Source organism: Pogoniulus pusillus, chromosome Z, assembly GCF_015220805.1.
Source record: "Pogoniulus pusillus isolate bPogPus1 chromosome Z, bPogPus1.pri, whole genome shotgun sequence".
Lineage (NCBI taxonomy): Eukaryota > Metazoa > Chordata > Aves > Piciformes > Lybiidae > Pogoniulus > Pogoniulus pusillus.
Genome location: NC_087309.1, coordinates 87,566,264 through 87,588,977, shown reverse-complemented (window position 1 = coordinate 87,588,977; position 22,714 = coordinate 87,566,264). Strand labels below are relative to the sequence as shown.

General features: G+C 39.5%; 1 protein-coding gene across 4 annotated transcripts in view; it reads left to right on the top strand.

The window, feature by feature from the left end:
• The window catches only part of SLC44A1 (solute carrier family 44 member 1), a 79,957-nt gene extending 58,275 nt beyond the window's left edge, over window positions 1-21,682 (top strand). The window contains exons 10-17 of one of the 4 annotated variants that reach the window (XR_010301412.1): window positions 2,092-2,257; window positions 7,776-7,932; window positions 8,157-8,240; window positions 9,213-9,350; window positions 11,038-11,274; window positions 13,049-13,129; window positions 13,782-13,935; window positions 15,390-21,682. Coding sequence is in view for 3 of the 4 variants with exons in the window: in XM_064140911.1 (XP_063996981.1) it covers window positions 2,092-2,257; window positions 7,776-7,932; window positions 8,157-8,240; window positions 9,213-9,350; window positions 11,038-11,274; window positions 13,049-13,339 (1,073 nt within the window). In the remaining variant the exon portion in view is untranslated. Of the gene's footprint in view, window positions 1-2,091; window positions 2,258-7,775; window positions 7,933-8,156; window positions 8,241-9,212; window positions 9,351-11,037; window positions 11,275-13,048; window positions 13,759-13,781; window positions 13,936-15,389 lie in introns of those variants that run through there. The other 3 variants (XM_064140912.1, XM_064140913.1, XM_064140911.1) reach the window with 3 other exon arrangements.
• The last annotated feature ends 1,032 nt before the right edge of the window (window positions 21,683-22,714 follow it).

Here is a 22,714-nt window from a genome sequence, read left to right as displayed (position 1 = left end):
AAGTCTTAAGGATGCAGAAACAGTCCATCCCCATGTGCTGAAAGATGAGTCAGCAGTGAAGGAGACTGGCCTGGCTGAATGGAGAGATCTGGTTGCAACTAGGGAAGATAAGAAGTCTGTGGTCATGGGCAGAAGGGGCAGGCCACTCAGGAGGACTACAAACCTGTGAGAGCATGCAGAGAAAGGAGGGACAAAATCCCAAATGGAAGTTAATTTGGCTTCATCTGTTAAAGAGAACAGGAAATCCTTACACAAATATGTCATCAACCACAGGAAGGAGAATCTCTGTCCTTTGTTAGATGCAGGGGAGAAAACAGTGGGAAAGGCTGAGAAAAAGGATGAGGTACTCAATATGTTCCTTGCCTTAGTCTTTAGTAGTTAAACCAGTTGTTTGATGGATACCCAGCCCCTTGAGCTGAAAGATAGGGATGGGGAGCAGACGATCCCCAAGATGAGTTAGTTAGTGATCTTCTGTGCCACTTAGACGTACACAAGTCTGTGGAGCCAGATGGCATATATCCAAGGGTCCTAAGAGAGCTGCAGAAGTGCTCACCAAGCCACTTTTCATCAGTAGTCCTGGCTTAGTGATACCTACCTACAAGAAGGACCAGAATAACTTGAACTACAGACCTGTCAGTCTGACCTCAGTGCCAGGGAAGGTCATGAGGCAGATCTTGAGTGCTGTTATGCACTATGTGCAAGGCATCCAGGTGCTGAGGCCAGGTCCTGCTTCACAAACTTGATTTGCTATCACAAGATGACCCACTTGGTGCATGAGGGAAAGGCTGTAGATCTTGTTTATCTGGACTTCAGTAAAGCATTTGACAGTTTCCCACAGCATCCTCCTGGAGATACTGACTGCTTATGGCTTTGGATGGCTGGATGCTTTCCTAGGTAAACAATTGACTCACTGTCTGGGCCCAGAGTGGTGGTGAATGGAGTTAAATCCAGTTGGTGGAGGGTCACAAGTGGTGTTCTTAAGGGCTCAGTACTGGGGCCAGTCTTGTTTAACATCTTGGTCAGTGATCTAGATGAGGGAATTGAGTGCACCCTCAGTAACTTCACAGATGACACCAAACTGAGTAGAAGTGTGGATCTGTTTGAGGATGGGAGGGTCTGGAGAACAAGTCTGATAAGGAGCAGCTGTGGGAACCTGGGTTGTTTAGCCTCCAGAAAAGGAGGCTGAAGGGAGACCCTCTTGTTCTCTACAATGACCTGAAAGGTGGTAGTGAGGTTTTGGTCTCTTCTTCCTAGTATCAAGTGATATGATGAGAGGAAATTGTCTCAAGACTCACAAGAGGAGGTTTAGATGCAAAAGTTGTTGGGCATTAGAGCAAGACTGCACAGGAAGGTAGTGGAGTCACTGTCTCTGAAAGTGTTAAAGAACACATAGACATGGCACTTCAGGTGACGGTTTAATGGCCACAGTGGTGTTAGGTCAAAAGTTGAACTTGATGATCTTAGAGGTCTTTTCCAACCAGAAAGATTCTGTGATTCTATATTGCTGTTCAGATTAGGGGAAAAGTCAATAGATTTATGAATGTGTGAAATCGTATGTTTAGAATCTCTGAAGCTGCTCCTTATATCTGTGATTACCTTTAAAACTACAAGTATTGTTCAAATACATGCACAAAGAGTTAGTACAAGGAAAACAAAAGTAGTTGATGCCTAGATATAAGGAGCTATGAATTTTTAATACTGATTCTTACTGTATGACTAATATTAACAGAAAACCACACAGAAATAAAGAATGAGTGAAAGCAAGATTCTATTATGTTTGAAACATTTTGCTGCTTGATGGTGGTTAATTTTAGAAATCTTAACCATGTGACTGAGAAGTAAGAAGTGTTGTGGGATTTTGGGTATGCCCAGAAAACAGGTTTGTTTTTTTAGTGCTTTTTAAAAATGCCATTGTACTCATTGTCTCAAAAGCTTTCTTGTGAACAACCTTTATAAGCATGACATTTTGACTTACTATTAGAAGCCAGAGGGGTTCTGGTGTAGATGGTTATAAACTACTAATACTGCACTTCCTCCTTTTATGTGGTGATGTAAGCACTATTTCCTGTTTTTATTCTCATTTACTTCTAGGTAGTCCTGTCCCAAATGAAGAAGGATTTGTTGAATTTCGGATGGTAGGCCCTTTGAAATACATGTGGTGGTACCATGTAGTAGGACTCATCTGGATCAGCGAGTTTATCTTAGCCTGTCAGCAGATGACAGTAGCAGGGGCTGTTGTGACATACTATTTTACAAGGTGAGGACAACTTGGCTGTACTGTTGTGAGTAGGCCAGAATGGAAGGAGCAGAAATAGTAAGCTACAGAGCTTTTGGGGAGAATACTTGCCGTCATCCTGAAAACTGGAAAGCAGTTGAATTATACTGACTCTCTTAGGCAGTGTCAAGTTCTAAAATAATGTGGTTTGCAAACTATAGATGATATTCTTTGCATTCAGGACTTGGAAGTATTGTGTGCCTCATAACCTGTGCACATCATACAGACACGAATGGCTGCTGGCAAAGCAGGATAGCCTGGAAGGTCATCTGCAATGTTAATAATTCTGATAAGCTCTACAAAGATTAAAAAAATATTGAAAGCAATTTGGCATATTAACTGCAAGACAGTGCTCTTTAAATTATTTGCAGTGCTTTATATTTTTTTTTACACAAGATTACCTAAGGTTTTATTAGATTCATAATTTACATATAGATTTCCACAGTATCATGTACAAATAAAAAGCGATTCAAAATATATGGGCATTAAAGCTCCATCACTATTTGTGTACTAAACTGTGTATCATGGCATACTTTACACTGGCTATTCTGCATGTGCCTGCTAGCTGTTAAACAAGGTAATACTGATTATTATGCAATGGTTTTACCAACATTCAGGTGCAAAAAGTTTGCTTCATGGAGGTAAGAAAGCTGTCAGAACCTCAAGTTTAGTCTCTAGTATTTGAAAACTTCTAAAATTAAGGTTGCTTAAAATTTGTTTTAAATAAGTGAAGAATAAAGTTACTGGTTTAGCCATCTAAAACCCAGTTTTGGCAGAAAAAAAGTGATAGGGAGGATAAATGGTACTGCAGTGATCTGAAGAATGACATTTTGGTATAAAGAGCAGAACTATGTCAGTATTTTTAATAAGGAGGAAAAGCATATAAAAAGTAGAAGCATATAAAATAAGGATGAAAAGCATATAAAAAGCATATAAAGAGCAGAACTATGTCAATATTTTTCATAAGGAGAAAAAGCAAGTACATTAATACCTATTTTGTAGAAGTATAGTTTAATGAAGCTTCTCCATATGTCAGCCTAGATCTGGTAGTTCATGACCCTGGAAGTGAGAGAGGAAACCTGGAGGAAGGAAGACTCTGCACTGGTTGATGATGATCGTTTGAGTAAACTGAACATGCACAAATCCATGGGCCCTGATGGGATGCATGGATGTGTGTTGAGGGAGCTGGCTGATGATGTTGCTCTACCACTCTCCATCACTTTTGAAAGGTCATGGAGGATAAGAGAGGTGTCTGAGGACTAGAGGAAGGCCAATATAATGCCAGTCTTCAAAAAGGACATGGAAGGCCTAGACAGCTACAGACCAGTCACTCTCACTTCCATCCCTGGAAGGGTGATGGAGCAGCTCATTCTGGAGGTCATCTCTAATAATGTGGAAAAAAAGTTATTTGGAGCAGCCAGCATGGACTTACCAAAGGGAAATCACATTTCAGTAATCTGATAGCCTTCTGTGATGGCATGACTGAATGGGTAGATGCAGGGAAAGAAGTGGATGTTGTTTACCTTGGTTTTGTCAAGGCTTTCAACACTGTCTCCCATAACATCCTCGTAGGTAAGCTGAGGAAGCGTGGATTTGTGGAGTGGACAGCGAGAAGGATTGAGAACTGACTAAGTAACAGTTAGAGACCTAGTGGTGTTCCCCAGGTGTCAGTACTAAGTCCAGTGCTGTTCAGCATCTTCATCAAGGGCCCTCAGCAAGTCTGATAATACCAAAATGGGAAGACTGCCTGATATACTAGAATGCTGTGCTGCCAATCAGCAAGATTTAAATAGGCTGGAGAGCTGGGCAAAGTGGAACCTTTGAGTTCAGCAAGGGCAAATATAGAGTCCCTGCACTTGAGGAGGAGCAGCACCATGCACCAGTGCAGTTAGGGATTCACCTGCTGGAAAACAAGTCCGTGGAGAAGGTCCTTGGAGTCCTGGTGAAGAGTAAGGTGTCTAAGAGACAGCAATGTGCCCTTGTGTCTAAGGTGGCCAGTGGTGTGCATCCTGGGGTGCATCAAGAGAAGTGTGTCCAGCAGGTCTATGGAGGTTCTTCTCACCTTCTGCTCTGTCCTAGTGAGACGACATCTGGAATATTGTGTCCACTTCTGGGCTCCCCAGTTCAAGAGGGACAGGGAAATACTAGAGGGAGTCCAACAGAGGCTACAAGAACAATTAGGGGATTGGAACATCTGTCTCAGGAGGAAAAGCTCACATCTGGGGCTGTTTAGTCTGGAAAACAGAAGACTGAGAAGGGATCTTCTTAATGTTTACAAATATCTGAAGAGTGGATGTGAAGAAAAGAGGGGCCAGTCTCTTTTCACTGGTGCCCAGGTGATAGGATGAGGGGCAGTGGACACAAACTGGAACCCAGAAAGTTCCACCTCAACATGAAGAAAAACTTTACAGTGAGGGTGATGGATCACTGGGACAGACTACCCGCAGAGGTGATGGAGTTTCCTTCGCTATAGACTTTAAAAAGCAGCCTGGACATGTTTGTGTGTGGCTCTGCACTGGGTAGTCTTGCCTTGGCAGGGCAGTTGCACTAAGATCATCTCCAGAGGTCCCTTCCAACCCCTACCATTCTGCAATTTCTTAATAAATGAACAACCAAATAAAACCCCCAACACATTATTATTCAGGACCTAGTTAAGTAGTTTCATGTCAGATGTTTTAAAAATCATTTCCAAACAGTATAAATGCAACATCCATAGATAAAGAGCAGCATGAGCAGTGCATGTTGACAAGGTATTTATCAGTGGTCGTTTAGTTAAGAAAGGAAACTCCAGATGCTGGAGTGATGCCACTCCATGAAAAAGAATCGTTAATATCCTAAATACAGCTGTAGTTCAGCTAATGGTTTTTGATGTATGTTTCTAGCCTTTCTTGTGAAGAATACTGCATATAAAAAACTCCAGCAACCACATTCTATTCTTGCCATGTTCTTTTAAGAGTCTGTGAGTTTTAAAACCAAGATTTTAAGTAATACATGCAGATATTTTTCAAGTGTGTCATTCAGACAGCAAATATTTAATTAGTTTGTCCTTTTAATCAAGACTCTTATCAGAATTACATTTTGACTCCTTATCTGCCCTAGTCTTTAAAACAGTATCAAATACAAAGAATTAATTTATTGTGCTGAGAGAAGTTCTGCTATTCTATTAATGATGAAGTCATCCAGTTTACCAATGAAATGCATGTATGAAGTGATTGTAAGATGTTACAGGGATGTAATCTTGTGAATAATTTAAGTAAGTAAAGAACCAAAAACTTATTAATATTTCATATTGAAATAGATGGTTTGGCAATGTGCATGCTTCATCTGTAGGTTTGTGTTTTCTATCACCTGAGGGCACATGATTTTTCTTTTAATTTTATTGTATTACTCTGCACCAGGAGTCTTAAGTTAGTAAATACATGTTTCTCCCTCCTGTTGTCCTTTCATGCATTTTAAAGTACAATTGTAATCTGAAGAGTGACCTAAGGGAGGACATTCATTTGGGCTTCCCCAATATTTTGCACATTAGCAGCATTCCACAGCAAATGAGATTATTGTCCACAGAAAAGTGCTTTCATCATATAATGGGTTGGAAGGGACCTTAAAATTCATGTGCTTCCAATGACCCTACCATGGCCAAGGATACCTTCCACTAGATCAGGTTGCTCAAAGCCTTGTCCAGTCTTGCCTTGAACACCTCCAGGGAGAAGACATCCACAATTTGTCTGGTCAACTTGTTCCAGTTTAACATATGATTATAGAGTCATTCAGGTTGGGAAAAACCTCCAAGATAATCAAATCCGACACTGCTATGTCCACCACTAAACTATGATCCTAAGCACCACGTCAACATGATTTCTGAATGCTTACAGGGATGGTGACTCCACCACTTCCTTGTGCATCCAGTTTCTCCAGGAGAATGCTGTGGGAAACAGTGTCAAATGCTTTACTGAAGTCCAAGCAGATAAAATCCACTGCCTTTCCCTCATCCACTAGGCAGGCCAAGGTTTTTTCTCATAAGTGAGATGGATTCCTTTCAACTTGAGCAATAACCAACCCCAAGATGTTCTGCATGCAGATGCTTCCCTCAGTTAAATTTACTTCAAAACAAGAAAGTGTTCAGGTTGCCTGAGTGTAAGGCTTAGACCATTTATGTGATTGTGCTCCAAAGGGAATAGACTTGAGGGTTGGCTTCATCCACCTGAGCTCTGAAAGTGAATTGGAAGAAAATGTAGGGTAAACTATTTCACTGATTAGCATTCCAGTATTAAATGACACAAATGTTAGTTTTACAGAATGAAGGCTATAATTTTTTACCTTTTTTGAATTAAATTAATGAGAAAGTAACTGTCAAAGCAGGAAAATATATTGTGTTTGGAACATTAGCAATTTTTCCTTTAATATTTTTATTATTATGTCCATATTTATAATAAAGACTAATTATTCTTTAGATGTTGAATAGAACTTTCATTTGGGCAAGAAAAAGAAATGTGTGGTGAGTTAGGAACATTCTGGAATTTACCAGACTAGGTCAGATGGCTTGGAGGTAAGATGAAGCTATATTTACAGCAAAGCAAAATTCACAAGCATATATACCCATACAGTTACAAGTACTGACAATTATATATAAATTAGAAATGACACAGAAATCCAAACTCTCTTCCAGACAAAGGAGACTCCCCAGAAGAGGCTCAAAAGCTATCCTCTCTACCCTTTCCTTCTCCCTTTACTTTCCCAGACGGACAAACAAAAAACAACCAGCAAAGCTTACATTGTTATGTTAGTGGAGCAGAACAAAGGAGAAGAAAAAGGAAGCTGCATCCCAAAACAGCAGGACAAATCATTTACTTTTTATCCCTTTCAGCAAGCTAATGAATGATATGGACTTCATCATTATTTTATTTTTACAACCAATGATCTAATTTCTTGCATTAAAATTTTCCAGTTAGCCTCAAACCACCACAAAATGGCTTCCTTGTTAGGAAATAAAAGCAGAAACTTGACCAGAGAATTGCTTCAAATCTCTGAAAGCAAGGATTCATGTGATCAGCTTATTTTAAGGCTTAATACATGGTTCTTTGAGTGGTTATGGTGGCTAAACCATAAATGGAGAACATCTGAGAAAATAATCTGCTGAAGGAAAACAACTAATAATGACCTTTCAAAAGTCTTCATGAAGACCTCAAACAGAGCAGGAGAGAAGGGGAAGGCAGATGCATCAGTAGTCTAAATGAAAAAATAGTAGCTGCTAGCTAGCAATGGTGTTAATGCAGCCAATGATTAGTAAGACTACCCTTGAGACATAATGACTCCTTATCCTATTCCTGTTGCTGCATCACAGGCTAAACTGACTTGCACAGACTGCTAGTGTGGGGTGAACAATATACCCTGAAAGCTAGTGTAATACATTCCTTTACATGTTATTTTAATGATAATTTGTAGCACCTCTAGATAATACTATGTGCATACTGATCATTCTACTTTTTGTTTTTTCTAACAGGGAGAAAAAGAATTTGCCATTTACTCCTATTCTGGCATCTGTTAATCGCCTCGTTTGTTACCACCTGGGAACGGTAGCAAAGGGGTCTTTCATTATCACACTAGTAAAGATACCACGAATGATTCTTATGTATATTCATTCACAGTTAAAAGGAAAGGTAAGAGGAATAGATTCCATTTTCTTGCTGACAGCCCTGACTTGTTTACAGCTAATTTAATTTTGGAGAGGCTGAAGTCAAGTTTTGGACTTCAGAGGACCATAGGACTGGAAGGGACTGCTTAAGTTACCAAGCTGAGTATTACAAAAAGGAATACTTGTTTAATTAAGATCTGTTGATTTTTACTCTTTACCTCTGTTTTCCCACATTCTCTGCCTTCCTAGGAAAATGCTTGTGCTCGTTGTATGCTTAAAGCCTGCATCTGCTGCCTTTGGTGTCTAGAAAAGTGCCTGACCTACTTAAATCAGGTAAGACTCTTCAATATTCAAGTTTTATGTAAGGGATGATAACACATGTATATATTTCCAGAATGCAACCTGAAGCTGACACACAAAGTATCTTAATTTGGAACTGAACTCAAGTGATGGTACTTAAGTCTTGTCTCTGTTACTGAAATTACACTGTATTAGACTTTGTTTACTTTGCAAGGGTGAGAAGTACCCTGTGTTCATCTTTATGAATGTGGTACCTCACCTTCTGTAACAATTTGCTTAGTGGTTGGAAATGTGCTCTCTTATGTCCACTGTGTCAAACAACATTGGGGTTTGCTATAAAAAGACAGTGAAGCTCTTCTAGGTGTAATATTTATGACTCACGCAGTTGAAAAGCTGTACATAACACCAAATCATTGTCATCATCACCTACAAAATGGGAAAACAGAGGCAAGTTAGAACACACTAGCTGGTCAGACCCCTTTGTAAGTGAGGTTTTATTGGCCTGTAGCTATGCCTTTTCTTAAGTACCTCTATAAATATCCCTCTGATTTGTATTTCGATGTTGCACATTTTTCTTGTAGAACTATAGAAAATAGAAGGAAGCATTTAAAAATGTCTGGCACTAACCCTGAATGCAGTCTAGTGAAGTATCCAGAAATTGTCTTGCTGGACTTATATGACTCTCAAAGTCTTTCATTTTTCCAGGATATTTTTCCTAACTACTTAATTATTGTACTTAGACTACTGCTCACCTTCTCATGTAGAGAAATTGCAATTTCTGTTTAATGAGGGTTTTTTTTTAATACACTTGGTAATGCATAAATGATGTGCATAAATGCATAGTCTTCTGCATGCTGGTACACACTGCTTGTTTCAACAACTTCCAAGGGAATCTTTGTTTGTTAACATGACTTATTCAGAAGCCACATCTTTCCCCTCTCCTCTGTTCCAAATCCATCTGAAATAGCTGATTGGTCCGTGAGTAAACCTTTAATCTCTTCCCAGAATGCATATACAGCCACAGCTATCAACAGCACCAACTTCTGCACCTCAGCAAAGGATGCCTTTGTTATTCTGGTGGAAAATGCTTTGCGAGTGGCTGCCATAAACACAGTTGGGGATTTTATGCTGTTTCTAGGAAAGGTATGTCTGCTGTGTACCGTTGTTACAGACCTATAGTAGCAAGCTTTCCTTAACAAAGCCTTGCACCCCAAATACAAAATGCCTTAAAAATCCTCCTGCTTAGCATGCACCATATCACTTCTAGCTGCATTGTGGACTGTCCAGGATATGGAGGATAAACAGATTATCTACTCAGGTTAACTAAAATAATTAGAAAGGAATAGGTGAATACGACAACACCTTTTTGTTTCGTTTGTTTTTTCCCCAGAAGGTTGAGAAGATTGATTAGGAGTTCTAAGATTTGTATTGGTTTTGTGATTAAAAAGCAGAACTGTAAAGAGCAGAAGCATTTCCTTTAAATTCTGTTTAATAAGAGCACTCTAGGTTTGTGTTGGAAATTGACACGTTATTGATCACTGGTTTTGACAAAACTGGACTGGAAGATAGCACAGAAGCCTGCTGTGATGAACTGCCAGCTTAATCCACTTAGTTACTACTACTCTGAGAATTGAGAGACTAGCATATTTGCTCTGGTCAGTCAAGCTTTTGGGTCTCCAAATGATGAAAATGCACTTTATGGAAACTTAGTCCACTGAATTGTTCCTATCATTTGAAGAATTTTTACTAAAACTCTTAATGCAAATCCACTTATATCACTTGTACCTAAGCATCTGGACACTGGTTGGACCGAACTATCTTCTTTGTTACTTTACTTTCATTAAGACATAGTACAGTGGGCTGATTTTTTTTAATCAAGTAATTAGGTCAATAAAATGTGAGAGGAAATAAACACATAACCAAAATAGGTACTTGGGAGACCATGAGTCTTACAGGTGCTGTGGAGGAGTCTGAGAAGTGTTAGGAAACATCTTGGTAAAAAGATGTTCAAGTTATTAGAGAAATGGGCAGAGAACAGATATGTTAAAATGAGCAGTGCAGTATACAACAAATAGTGTCAACTTGAACAGTGCTGCCCTCCTGTCTCCTCTACCAGTCTGTCTTGGTATTTACATAATAGTAGAGCTGACCAATTTTACAATTTCCTGTTTAGCTGCAGTTTTAATAATAGGTTCAGAAATTATTAAAATGTTGTGTGGACACAACAATTGTTTTAAGTCTTTCTGTTGCTCTGAAAGACCAGTCTGTTATCTAGTGAAGTTTCTGCTAGGACCTCACGCATGGTGTAGTGTTTTGGAGACTGCTACATGAAGGATTTTATGTGACTTCTGATTTACCTTCCCCTGTATGGAGGCGAGACAAATAAGACAAGTTTGGAAGTCGTTTCTCTCATGCTATCCTCCTAAGACTTGTCTTCTTTCCCCTCCAACCAAAAAAGAAAATTACATGTTAGCTGATTAGTAGCATCAATTTCTGGAGTTTTAAAGTTATTTTTTACAGCAATATTGTGTAACACTAGAATTGTGACAATAGGTTATAAACATAACTTGATCTGAAAAATACCTTTTTTGTTGGATGTGGTTGACACTATTCTGATTTGCACATGCTGGGATAGATAAAATGTCATCTGTGGTTAGCAACGTGGGGAATCCAGGAGGTAAAGCTGTCATTACCACTAGGTTCTGTAACCTCTGGTTCTAGTTCTGCTCAGCAGAGCAAGAAGCTCATAGGTTAAGAAACCTTAATCAGACCAAATAAAAAATATCAAAATACTTCTGCCATCAGAGTTGTCTCATGTTTTCTTCTTCAGGTCCTGATTGTTTGCAGTACAGGTTTGGCTGGGATTATGTTGCTGAATTACCAACGAGATTACACCATCTGGGTGCTGCCACTCATCATTGTCTGCCTCTTTGCATTCCTGGTTGCTCACTGCTTCCTTTCCATTTATGAAATGGTTGTTGATGTCCTTTTCTTATGTTTTGCCATCGATACAAAATACAATGATGGGAGCCCTGGGAGGGAATTCTACATGGATAAAGTTCTCATGGTAAGTTTCCCCTTGATCTCTAAGTCTAAGGATATTATTCCACAAAATGGGTGTTTTGACAGTGGAATGAGCTGAATTTAATATGGTAACTTTTTACCTGGGTTACCTTGTCTCATGGCTTGAACAACAAGAAGTGTGGTTTGATGAGCATCATCAGGTAAGTAATGATTCTTTGTTCCCTTGGCATCACGGGTATTGGCTTCTATTTGCTGGCTGTTAGATGATCAGTCATCATGTGTAGTATTCTTTGGTATCATTTCTTGTAAGTGATACATTGCATAATGGAATGAAGCAAGACAGGGTAAGGGCTTGGGTTTTGTATTTTGCTAGGAAGGATCTCTATTGAAATGTAAAAGAAAAAATAATTATTCTGCTTCCAACACAGGCAGTGACCATACTGGAGTTTGTCATCTTTCAGGTAGACAGCAACCAGAATTTGGCTCTTGGTCTGTCATTCACAGAAACAACAGGCTTTACATTCTGTCCTGGAGCCTAGATGCTGTATCAAGGCCCTTTGCACAATTCAGTTCTTACTTGTTTGTTCCATCTTATTCCTTAATCACTCTAACTAGACACCAAGATGTAAAAGTTCTGCTTCTCAAGCCTTTCAGTTTCTTATCAAGTAGGTAATTCTCTTGATAATGTTTTTAAGTGGCAACTGTCAAATATGTCCCTATAAGATGTACTCTTATGAGTAGGCTAGAGGAAGACTCTCATGAGTTCTTAGCATAGCTTTGGGTTTGTTTTTTTTCCTGATTACTTGTTGGAAAAACATGCCAAAATTTAATGTTAAATATTTTGTAAAACACAACAGAATTTAGAGTGTATCATAAATAAAACAGTCAGTGATGGGGTTGCTTTTTAACACAGAGTGAAATGCCACATGCTGTTTCAGAAGGCAGCACAGATAAGCATGGTGGAGTTTCTTAGTCAGTTGTTGATATTACCAAACACCAGAAATTAAAAGTTTACTGAAATTTGCTACAGAATGCTCACTTTTAAGAGAAGGAAGAAAAAAAAAATAGCATCTGTGAATAGATGTTTGTGATCCAGTGAAAAATGTAAGACTTTTTATTGAGGGAAGTTAAGAAAATTAAAAAGACCTTGCAAGATTTATCTCAAAAGTGCTTCTGTTTAATGGAATTTTAACATTACATACAGTTCAGCAGATAGGATATAATAATTTTGGTTTGTTTCTGTAGGATATAAGGATATAATAATTTTGTTTTGTTTCTGTTTGTTTGCCTGGTTTTGTTCTGGTTTGATTGTCTTTTTAGTTGTTTTTTTTTTCTGGGTTAGAGATTTTGGTTTTATGGGGTTTGTTTCTGGTTTGGTTGTTTTTTGGATTTGTTTGTTTGAGTTTTGGTGGTTTTGTTTTGTTTTGTTTTGGGTGGTTTTTTTTTTTTTTTTTTTTTTTTTTTTTTTTTTTTTTGGTAACTGCCCTCCTACCTTCCTTTCCTATAAAGGAGAGTGTTTGTGTGCAAGATGTGAAAGTTGTGACAGCACACAAGGCAAAAAACTGTATGGCTTCCAGAATTAAATGAGAGAGACTCTTGTTGGCATTTGGCAGGCTTTTTTGATACTTGGTGTACCAAATATAAGCAAGAGAAGTAGGAGGAGCAAGTTTCATCTTGGAGATTGGATGTTTGGAGCCTGGTCTAGCCTTGAGCTCTGTGGTAAAGGGTTGGACTTGATGATCTGTGAGGTCTCTTCCAACCCTGATGATACTGTGATACTCTAAGAAAGCTCTTTTCACTTCATTTCTATTTTTCAGGAGTTTGTGGAGAATAGTAGGAAATCTATGAAAGAAGCTGGCCGAGGAGGTGGAGCTGAGGGCAGAGAGCTGAAACCAATGGTAGGTGCAGATGAGGAGGTGGCGATCCTCCAAGAGTTTCACTTTTACTTCTTCTCCCTCTTTGTCTTTACTGACTGCACTTCTTCAGGAGAAGTTTTTGTTCTCTGTATCACTCAAGATGTTCTGCTTTTTCTGTTTGTGAGCTTGCCTATCACCTGGATGGCAGAGTTTTTGTCACAGCTGAGACCATCTCCTGTAAAAGTAAGATGAAAGGAATTTGTGTCATGCAAAACAAATGCGATATCATTTCATTAGAATCAGTAATGCATGCTATGTGGTATACCCAGATAGCCCCAGTTTCTGAGTACTCTCAAAATAAGATGGCTCTGGAATTAATTGGGCTGTTTTGACTTAAGTCTTCTTTTCAGCCCAGAGCTTAACCATTTTTGTTTATGTTCACCAAAAAAGCCTGAGGAACACTACTGAGCATGTCCATTGTTGCAAAGTAGGGCCAGGCATTTAAAGCTCTCACCAAATTATTTTACACAAGGAATTGGATACAGTGATTCCTTTCAACCTGCTCAAATGACATTTCTCCTAGTTGTTTGTTTTTATTGCCAACTACTTACGTTGCTTGTCTCTTGTGTGCTCTTTCCATCTCACACTGTCAGATACACAGACAGTGAACAATGCATCATTTATGCTTCTGCAGCCTGTTTTACTTATGGTGTGGCTGTTAGGAAGGCGTTGCATGTCTGAGTAGCCTGGAATAAAGAACAGCTGTACATGGTACAGATAACAGATAGGAGGATGAGTTTGGAAGGTGGAGAACTGAGAGCATATGATGGAGAGCCAGGCTGGGCAAGGTATGACTTGTCATCATCTTTGTGAAATAAAGTATTTTTCTACCATTACTTTCTCAGAGCACTGTGGGCCTGACTCAGTTCCTTGCCACGGGGACATTTTTTTAAACCCAGTGGAATCTAAATAAATGTATGCTAACAGTAACCTTTTTTTTTCCTCCTCCCTCAATAACATATGTGAAGCCTTGTTGCATGAGCACTTTTTGACCAAGCTGGGTTCCTGCTGTAGAGTGGATAGATGTATAGCTTTGTGTGTTTTGCTATTTCATTATAGCAGACCAGTTTCTATATTTGCTTATGCCTAAATGCTGCTGTGTCTATACATCTGAAAAACTAATTATATGCTCATTTACTATTTCCTTTTGGGAGTAATTCTAGCTGTTCAAACAGACACTTATGTTGGGCATTTCAGAGTGGTCTAAATGCTGTAAATGTAAAACTGCCATTGAAATGATTTAGAATTGAGTATACAAACCCTATAGTCATATGCCCCAAAAAAATCTGAGTCCAAAGTTTCATTATGTTAACCTCTGATTCAGACATCTGGTCTTCCTTGTTTTCTGCTTACACTCTCATCAACTGCTAGCACAGACCACTGCTTCTGCTTTTGTATTGACTGCTCAAAGATTAAATGCTAAAACCCTTTTTTCACTCCCCTTTGTAAAGGGCAAACCATATACTTTTATGTCAAGGGTGGTCTCGTTCTTCCTGGGACTTGACTTTAAGTGCTTGAACATAGTACTGGCTGGAAGTCCTCCTAGGACTGCTGGAGAAGGTACAAAGCACTTGGGGCTTAGCCAGAGTGTCACCTGCTGAATTACTCCCAGTTCTGCTGCTCAAGTGACTGTGTCGTTTGGAATTGAATTTGGCCTTGCTTTCTTAAGTGATCTTCCATTCTCGGGTGTACAGCTCAATTTGGGTAGACTCTGAAATATTAAGATCTCCCTTGCTCGCAAGGATGGGACACAGCAGTTACCTCCATCAAATTTCTGATACCCATTCGCAAAGCACTGATAACAGGCCTCAGTTGAATCTGGAATAGGACAATGCATAGATCTGTTCTGTACTAGTAGCATTTACAGTCCCATAATTCGGTGTCTGAAAATGAAATTAATTTTTCTATTTCTTTTATTTCTCCCTGCCCTTTAAAAAAACAAAACAAAACAGACAGTCTTTATTGTTTTGCTTCAAGCTCCTTGAAATGCAGATATTTCTTAAACGTGACAGTTAGCCCTAGAAGTGAAATACCCTGAGTGCAGATGTGTTTTAAATAGGTGTTAAAAGCAGAGATAAGGAAGCATATAGGACTTTCTGTTCTTGTATCAAGGCACAAGAGAAATAAAAAAAACAACAAAACTTTTCACATTTCTTTGTGGTTTCCAGCGACCCCTTTGATTCAGTTTCTCCTTGTCCTTTGACATTTGTCTAAGACTGTACTGTATGACTTTGTTTTCTAGGCCTCTGGAGCAAGTTCATCTTGAAACTAGCCAGCCATATTGGAACCCATTGACATTCCAAAACAGTATATATATATATATACATATATACATATATATATATTAAAAAAATATATATAAATAAACAGCCAAAATCAGAGAAAAGGAACAGGGATTTAATACTTTTTTTAACAATTATTTTTGTGAAACATGTACTCTTTTCATACGGGTGGCTTTTACAAGCAGCTTTATCATTGTTCCATTTTTTTTAATTATTCATTGTGGTCATGGAAATGTTGATTCTTACCTGCTTGGTATTTTACAGTCTGGAGGAAGTGTCGTTGTAAAGATAATCTGAGGTGGTGAATGAGTTCAAAGATGGATTTCCCATGACACTGATGATCTGTTTAGAGTTTCACTTGTTTAGTTCGTTTAAGTTCACATTAAATTCATGGCAGTGACATGTGAGGAAAACTTTTGAATCAAGAAATGTCTCAAATTTAATTTTTCCAGGAGTGATTTCAGTGAGAGTTCATTCAGTTTGACTGGGTTTGTAAGCAGTCATTTTACCTTGTAGCCCTACCAGGGCACAGTTTTGTTTATCGGTATGAGATATCACAATAACCAACTCCTCAGGTATTCAGAAGTGTGGGAGCCCTTGCATCTGCTGTTAAAGAGAAGCTAAAAAATGGGGACAGATAATTTTTATATGCAATTAGCTTCCTGGTTTACCCACTTAGCGCTCATACGCATTGCCCTCTATCCTCCCTTTTGAGTTCAGTAGCCTCATTCACACTTCAGCAGTGCTTCTTCGAAGGGTGTGGATTCTCCATGTGAGCAATTGGAATAACAAGTCATTAAAGCTCAGTCTTAGCCATACTCATGATTAATTCATAACTAAATACAAAGATGCTGAGGGTGGGAAGAGAAACTAACCGCACTACTGTATGCTTCATTTCATTTAATGCCTTGAAAGTGGAAGGGACCATTCCTCACCTCTTGCTTCATCCATATTTGTGTGTACTGCAGTGTGTGGCTAGAACAGGAAAGGGCAGAGAAGCATTTATTTGGAAGTGTAACTGCCAGGAGAGTTATATAAACTTATCAATTAATGAGAAGAGAACATGCTTTTTAAAATTATTATTATTATTATTGTTAGATACTTATATTTCTTTTCTGTCTGGAAGTTCACCAGATATGAATGCTAATACTCAGTTGTTCAGCATATTGTAATGGTAATTGCTTAGGAGAGTATTTGCTAAGAATTCATGATCTGTCTATGCTATATACTCCTTTTGTTACAATTTTTTTAAAGAAGCTATTTTTGTTAATGTAAAGTTAATATTTCAGAGCAGACTTTTTAAACTTATTGCACTAAATACAAGCTCTGTACAAATAAATAATGCCTCAATGGTTCTATCACTCCATTCAAGAACACCTTTTGAAAGAGAAAAGCCCTTCTACAAAGCTTTGTGATGGAGTGGAAGAGGTACATCCAGGTGGAAACTTGCACAACTGATGTTATCAAGGTCTAGTAAGTAAGCGGTTATCTGTGCTTCCTTTCAGAGGATCAGACTTCTAAACTGCTGTTGAAGGTTTAAAAAAATACATAGTATCATGTAGCTAACCAGTGCTCTGACCTTTTTGCAGCAGTGAAGTACTTCGCTTCTGCTTCTAGAAGTCATCTGATAAATATGTTTAGTTTCCTTTTAGTAAGCCAATTAAAAGGATTTACTCTTTTCATGTCACCGAGTCCAAACTCTATGGAAGGTATGAAAGTAAAGATACATTTAGAAACGATAGCTGATAGGGAGTCAGGGAGACAGAATTATACAGTCCTGCAAGCACTTAGACGCTCATGCCAGTGAGCCATATCAGTAAGTAATTGGTATGGCACTAAATGCGTCCATGTAGGAGATAACTGGACTGGAGCTTCCACCTCGGGAGTAAAACTGGAGCACTGGTGAGGCCTCTCAGTGAAATTTAGAGGTCAAACTGTCTAGAAGAAGCACTGGAGCAGCCTTTAGTTGGTGGAGAGGAGGCATTCCTACTCTTCCAGTGTCTAAGACGGCAGTGGCACCGAACGATGATATTCATGTAGATCAGTGGGGTTTAGCAACAGAAACTTAAAACTGGCCGAGATTAACTCTATAAACTGGACTGCAAGGCTAAGAGACTTACCATTATATCCAGCTGCTTTCAGAGAAACTTAATTTCCATCTTGTGAGGAAGTTATTGGAGGTGCTTTGGAAGCCTTGCATTCTGGTCATTTTGACAACAAATTTCTGCCATGACCAGTTCCACAAGTTTGTGTTCTCTGGTGTTTGGAAGTCCTGAGTGGGGGCTTTTCTCTGTAATTGCAACTAGGACTGCAGTTGGAAACAAATTTTGTATTTTTGTATGACTTGACTGTGCACCATTTTTATAGCAGTTTATCCTGTTTTAAAAATAAATTTGTTTTACTTACATGGTGTTTAGAAGATACAGGCAACACTTTTCTATGGGTAGTTGTAATGTTTAAGTGAGAAAACTATATCATTACAAAGTTCTTAATAAAAATTGTGTGCACCATACTTGAGTGTATATCTAGCATGCAGAGTTTCTCGGTCATGCCCAAAAGGCATTCTGTCTACACACAGGCTTTCCAGTGCCCCTTTAAAGCTTTTGAATGTCCTTTGAAGTTCATTTACAACCAGACTACAAACTGCCCTCTTCCAGCACTGTCTTGTGCAAGGAGATAAGGACAAGACTGAATTCTGAAGAGACAACTTTTCAGGACAGATTTAGACTCTGTTTTCCTTCCCCAGTGGGGATAGTGGAGTAGGGAAATGCTTGATGTGTAAATCCCTAGTTGGCAGTAGAGGTGCTGGGGTCTGCCAGTTGTGATGGATTAACTAACTTCTATTTTGCCAGTTGGCTGTTAAAGCCAATGCTTTGTGGGAAGCAGTCTAGACTAACTAGAGAGTGATGCTGCACTGGGAATAATGCTGCAGAAGAGACAGCTGAAACAGAGAATTCATCTGCTTGGAAAGTCCACTGAGCCAAGTAGTACTTGAGGACTGGAGATTCAGGCTGGACAATGTGGATTTAAAAACCAAGCCAATGGGATTACTGGTTCCCAGCTTTTGGTTTCTGTAGGCTGTCTGTCATAGCCCCTAACCAGCTAGGTTTCAAAGGAAGAAATCATGCCATTCAATAAATGGTTTCCTTTTTTTCCCCCACTGTATTACTCTGTTTTATTTGTAAGCTGAGCAGCAGTGTGTTGTCTTTATTGCTTCTCCCAGCCCTAGATATTTTTTTTTTTGTTCTTTTTGGCTCTCATTCCTGTATTGCTTTTTCAGCAAAGGAGTGCCAAGCTACAGAGTGTCCTCCTTGTCCCACCAGTCATAGCACATACCATCTCACACATCTTGTCACCTTCCTGAGGCAATGACTTAAGATCTATGATGAGGATTATTTTTTGTGTTTGGGTATTTTTTGGGGTTTTGTTTTGTGGGGTTTTGGTTTTGTTTTGGTGGTTTTTTTTTCGCATGATACCACTCTGTTACTGCTGTGATTAGGAGTGCAACTGTACAGTTTCAGTGCTGCTCCACAGCTAGACTAAAGATATGGTATCGTCAGCTTAGAATTGCATCTTCAGCATTCCAGTAACTCACATTCACACTCCCAGCTGCCAAAACCAGGATGGGGTTTTACATTCAGCCTTAGCTTAGAATGGAAACCCAAGGGCTTTCTGCATTAGGAAAGCAAGTCCTGGTAAGGAAAACTTCAACTGGGAAACCCAGTTACACATTGTGGAGAGTTAACCCTGACTGGCACGCAAATCCCTACTCTTGTTGTGCTAAGTTCCTTCCTCCAGCAAGATATGAGAGAGGATTGGAAGGACAAAAGCACTGAGATAAAGACAGAGAATTAAGTAAAGGGGAAAAAAAGAAACCCAAACTGATGCAAAGGTACTCACCACCTCCCACCATTTTTGTTGCTGAGCATGACACTATGTTTGGAATGGTTTTTTGGTCTGTTCAGGTCAGGTGTCCAGACTGTGCCCTCCTCCTCTTTTGCCCAACCCCAGCCTGCTCTGCTGGGGTGGTGGAGTGAGAAACAGAGAAAGCACTACTCAGTAACCAGTAAAACCTTGTGTTATCAATACTGTTTTGGTTGCAAGTCTAAAACACAGAACCATTTGGGCTGCTGTGAATAAAATGAACTCCACCCCAGCCTAACCCAGTACACAGGTCCACTTACCCCAGACTCCTTGCATTTCTGTACAGCACCTTCTCAGGGTGGTTACTTCTTTCTGAAAGGGCTTTTTTTGCAGCAGGCAGTTAGCCAGCTTCACAGTGCTCCCTTTCATGGAGGGAACAGGGGATGCTAGCTCTTACTCTTTCAGCACAAAATGGGGATATAAAGCAAAAATGAGCCCTTTCTGTATCAGTGTTCTGGCAACTGAGCAGCCAGTGTTGGAGACAACATATTTAATGTGCCCTCAGGGCATGCACTTTAGCAGTTTGCTCTGAGTGGTTATGATGTATTCTGTGAATGTATGTTATAGAGTCAGAATAAAAATGCATGTAGCAGACATATTCTCATTGTCACCATCCAGTGATCATTTTGTTCTGAGCGCGTATTATATGCTGTATTGAACATGGCACGGTCATTTTAAGAAACACTTAAGATTTAAAAGTAGATACCTAACAGCTTCCCTGTTTTTTAAATCATGGCTTTGCCTGTGCAGATACTGTTTACTAAATCTAAACATGACTAGTCCATTGTTTCTTGAACAGCTTGTGTATCACATTACTACCACAGAAATCCCATTTCATCTTTGTGAAAAAACAAAGAACACACACACAAAAAACCCAAATGAAAAATACAACCCACCAAAACCCAAAACAAGACCCTTGTGTTTCCCAGAAGAAAACCCAACCGACCTATTTGAAGCATTTCTTGCACAGAGTTCATTTGTTGGAGCGATGGGAGTTAAAGTATTTAATTTTAAAATGCTCTTTAGATTATCTAATCTCTGCTGTTATTTCCATCACACACCAAGAGATTATGGAGACTAGTAAATTTGTATTTCTTGTGTTCTGTAACAAGTACCGTTCTCAAAGGTATTACTTTATGTATAGAGAGATGAGAGAAGGGGTATCTCTTGTGATGTGGGTCGTGTATAAAAGACAGAATTTCTGGTCTGGAATGAAGCTGTGATGTGTCTGCAAGCTGATGCAATCAAGCCAAAGCTCTTCAAAGACATTAGGACTAAGAGAATATTCGTAGGGACAACAGGCAGCACAAATACATCTAAAAATACCCACTGTGGGGCAAAGCTATCTGGCATTCATTGGACTGACGTGTTTAAAAAGAACTAGCAGAAGCTGATGACTCCTGAAACCCAGCAGAAGTTGGGCACTAAATGGAGTTCCTGTGAAATTAGTAATTTTAAACTCTCAAATAAGTACTATGAGCCTTGGTTAGGTCCCACACTGCTCAAACTGAAGAGGGAGAGCAGCTCCCATTAGAAAAAAGGGTCACAGACAGTGTGATAGTAGTGTCTCCTATGAGAGGGAGGAAGGAGAAAGTGGAAAGGCTGTTTTGTTTCTAATGTAGGCCAGAAAGCAGCTGCCAGAGGTTAGGTGGAGCTATGGAGAGCAGGCTTGCACGGGTAGAAAATAACTCACAAGGTCTTTGCAAGTAGTTAAGAAAATTCATATTCTCATTCACAGACATCTCACAGCAACATCCCATGTTTTAATTTTGCTCTGGAGATCTTCAGAGCAAGAAAAAAAAGGTGAAATTCTGTACCTATAGAAAGGATTCTTTCAATATGATGTATTGTGTTGCTGATGATAGCAGCTGCCCAAAGCAAAGAAAATAAAATCTTTTGAACAGATTTTAAAGGCTTGACAGTATTTGCATTGTCATAGTCCATCAAAGCTTCATCTGGAAATAAGTTTTTCATCCTCTTTTCATTCATACTTCTAACAGGGCAATCAAACCCTTGGACTGGCTTAGTGTTTTACATTGAACCAAGATCAACTAACAAGTGCTCCTTTTTCCAGTGGAATGCCACCTCCTTTGGGAAATGGGAAAAGTAATTGTGACACTGTTTATTGTTGTCTTGAGAACGTGAGATGTTCCATACTGCAAGCTGTGTATGCAGGAAGAGAAGGGAAATTAACAGTGCTGATCTAATCTTAGATTTTCTGTGTAAACTGACATTGTGCCAGGATACTGATGCAAAACTGTATTTTAGTCTAAGAAATGTATAGATTTTTTAATGTATCAAAATAAAGTTTTTCTTTTTAAGTAAGAAAGGAATTTCTCTGTCTTCCTTGATGAGTCCTAAGCCCTGGTTTCCTTTTTGGAATACTGCCTCGTGTTCCCTGAAAGCACGCAGAGCCCATCCAAACCCTTGCTCAAGCTTTGTTTTGCTCTGTGCATGCTCTTTAGCTGAGTATCTGCAGTAGTCATAGATATGCCTTCTACCCTCTCTCTGTCCTGCCAAGAATAGCATAATGATGCTAATAATTTGCTGAGTTGGATGAAGTGAATGGGGTTTTGTACAACAAAGGTGAGATGTTTTGTTGTCTTTTGTGTCTCTTACTTGTTCTTCAGTTTCTCTCCTGAGGATGGGAAACTGCCCCCTTTGTGGCAACAGTTTCATGCATCCCCAGCTTTCTTTGCCTCCCTGATATATAGGCTATGCGGCGTACTGAAAGATCGCTCCTGCACAGAAGTGGTTGCTAAAGCTTTCACAGTAGCAATGGAGGTTGCCATCACATGCATGTAGAATGCTGTGCTCATACCCAGGATGTAGGACTCTCAGGACTGACAAGGCTCTCTGGAGCAGACTGGCTAATAATGTATGCTTTGCTTTATAGGGACAGCTCAAGGGGGAATACAGAGTACGGATAGAGGCAGGCAGCCAGTCTGTGTCTGTATTATGAGTTGTGCAAACTGCACATCTCAGAGCAGCACCTCTTGTGAGGCCACATCCTTGTTCTGCAAGGTCCTGTGTATGCTCCCTACTCCCAAAGCAGGGCCCCCTGTCTAACGGGCCTGGATAGCTGAAGATGGATGGTGAATGGAAGCAATTAATAACATCAGGTCTTAATACCAGAGGCATGTGCCTCCCATGGGCACAGCAAGTGTCTGCTTTCTTTACCATCAGTTTTTTTAAGACACTAATAAGCCAAGATGAACCATGTGTTCTTGCTTGCATTACTCTTTGCTGCAAACCACTTCGGCACTGTGTTTGCATTAGATGTTTTATTTTATCTGGGCACCACTGTCATTCCTGAACCTGAGGCTGAAGCTGTTGTGGCAAATTGCTGACTACAGGTAGG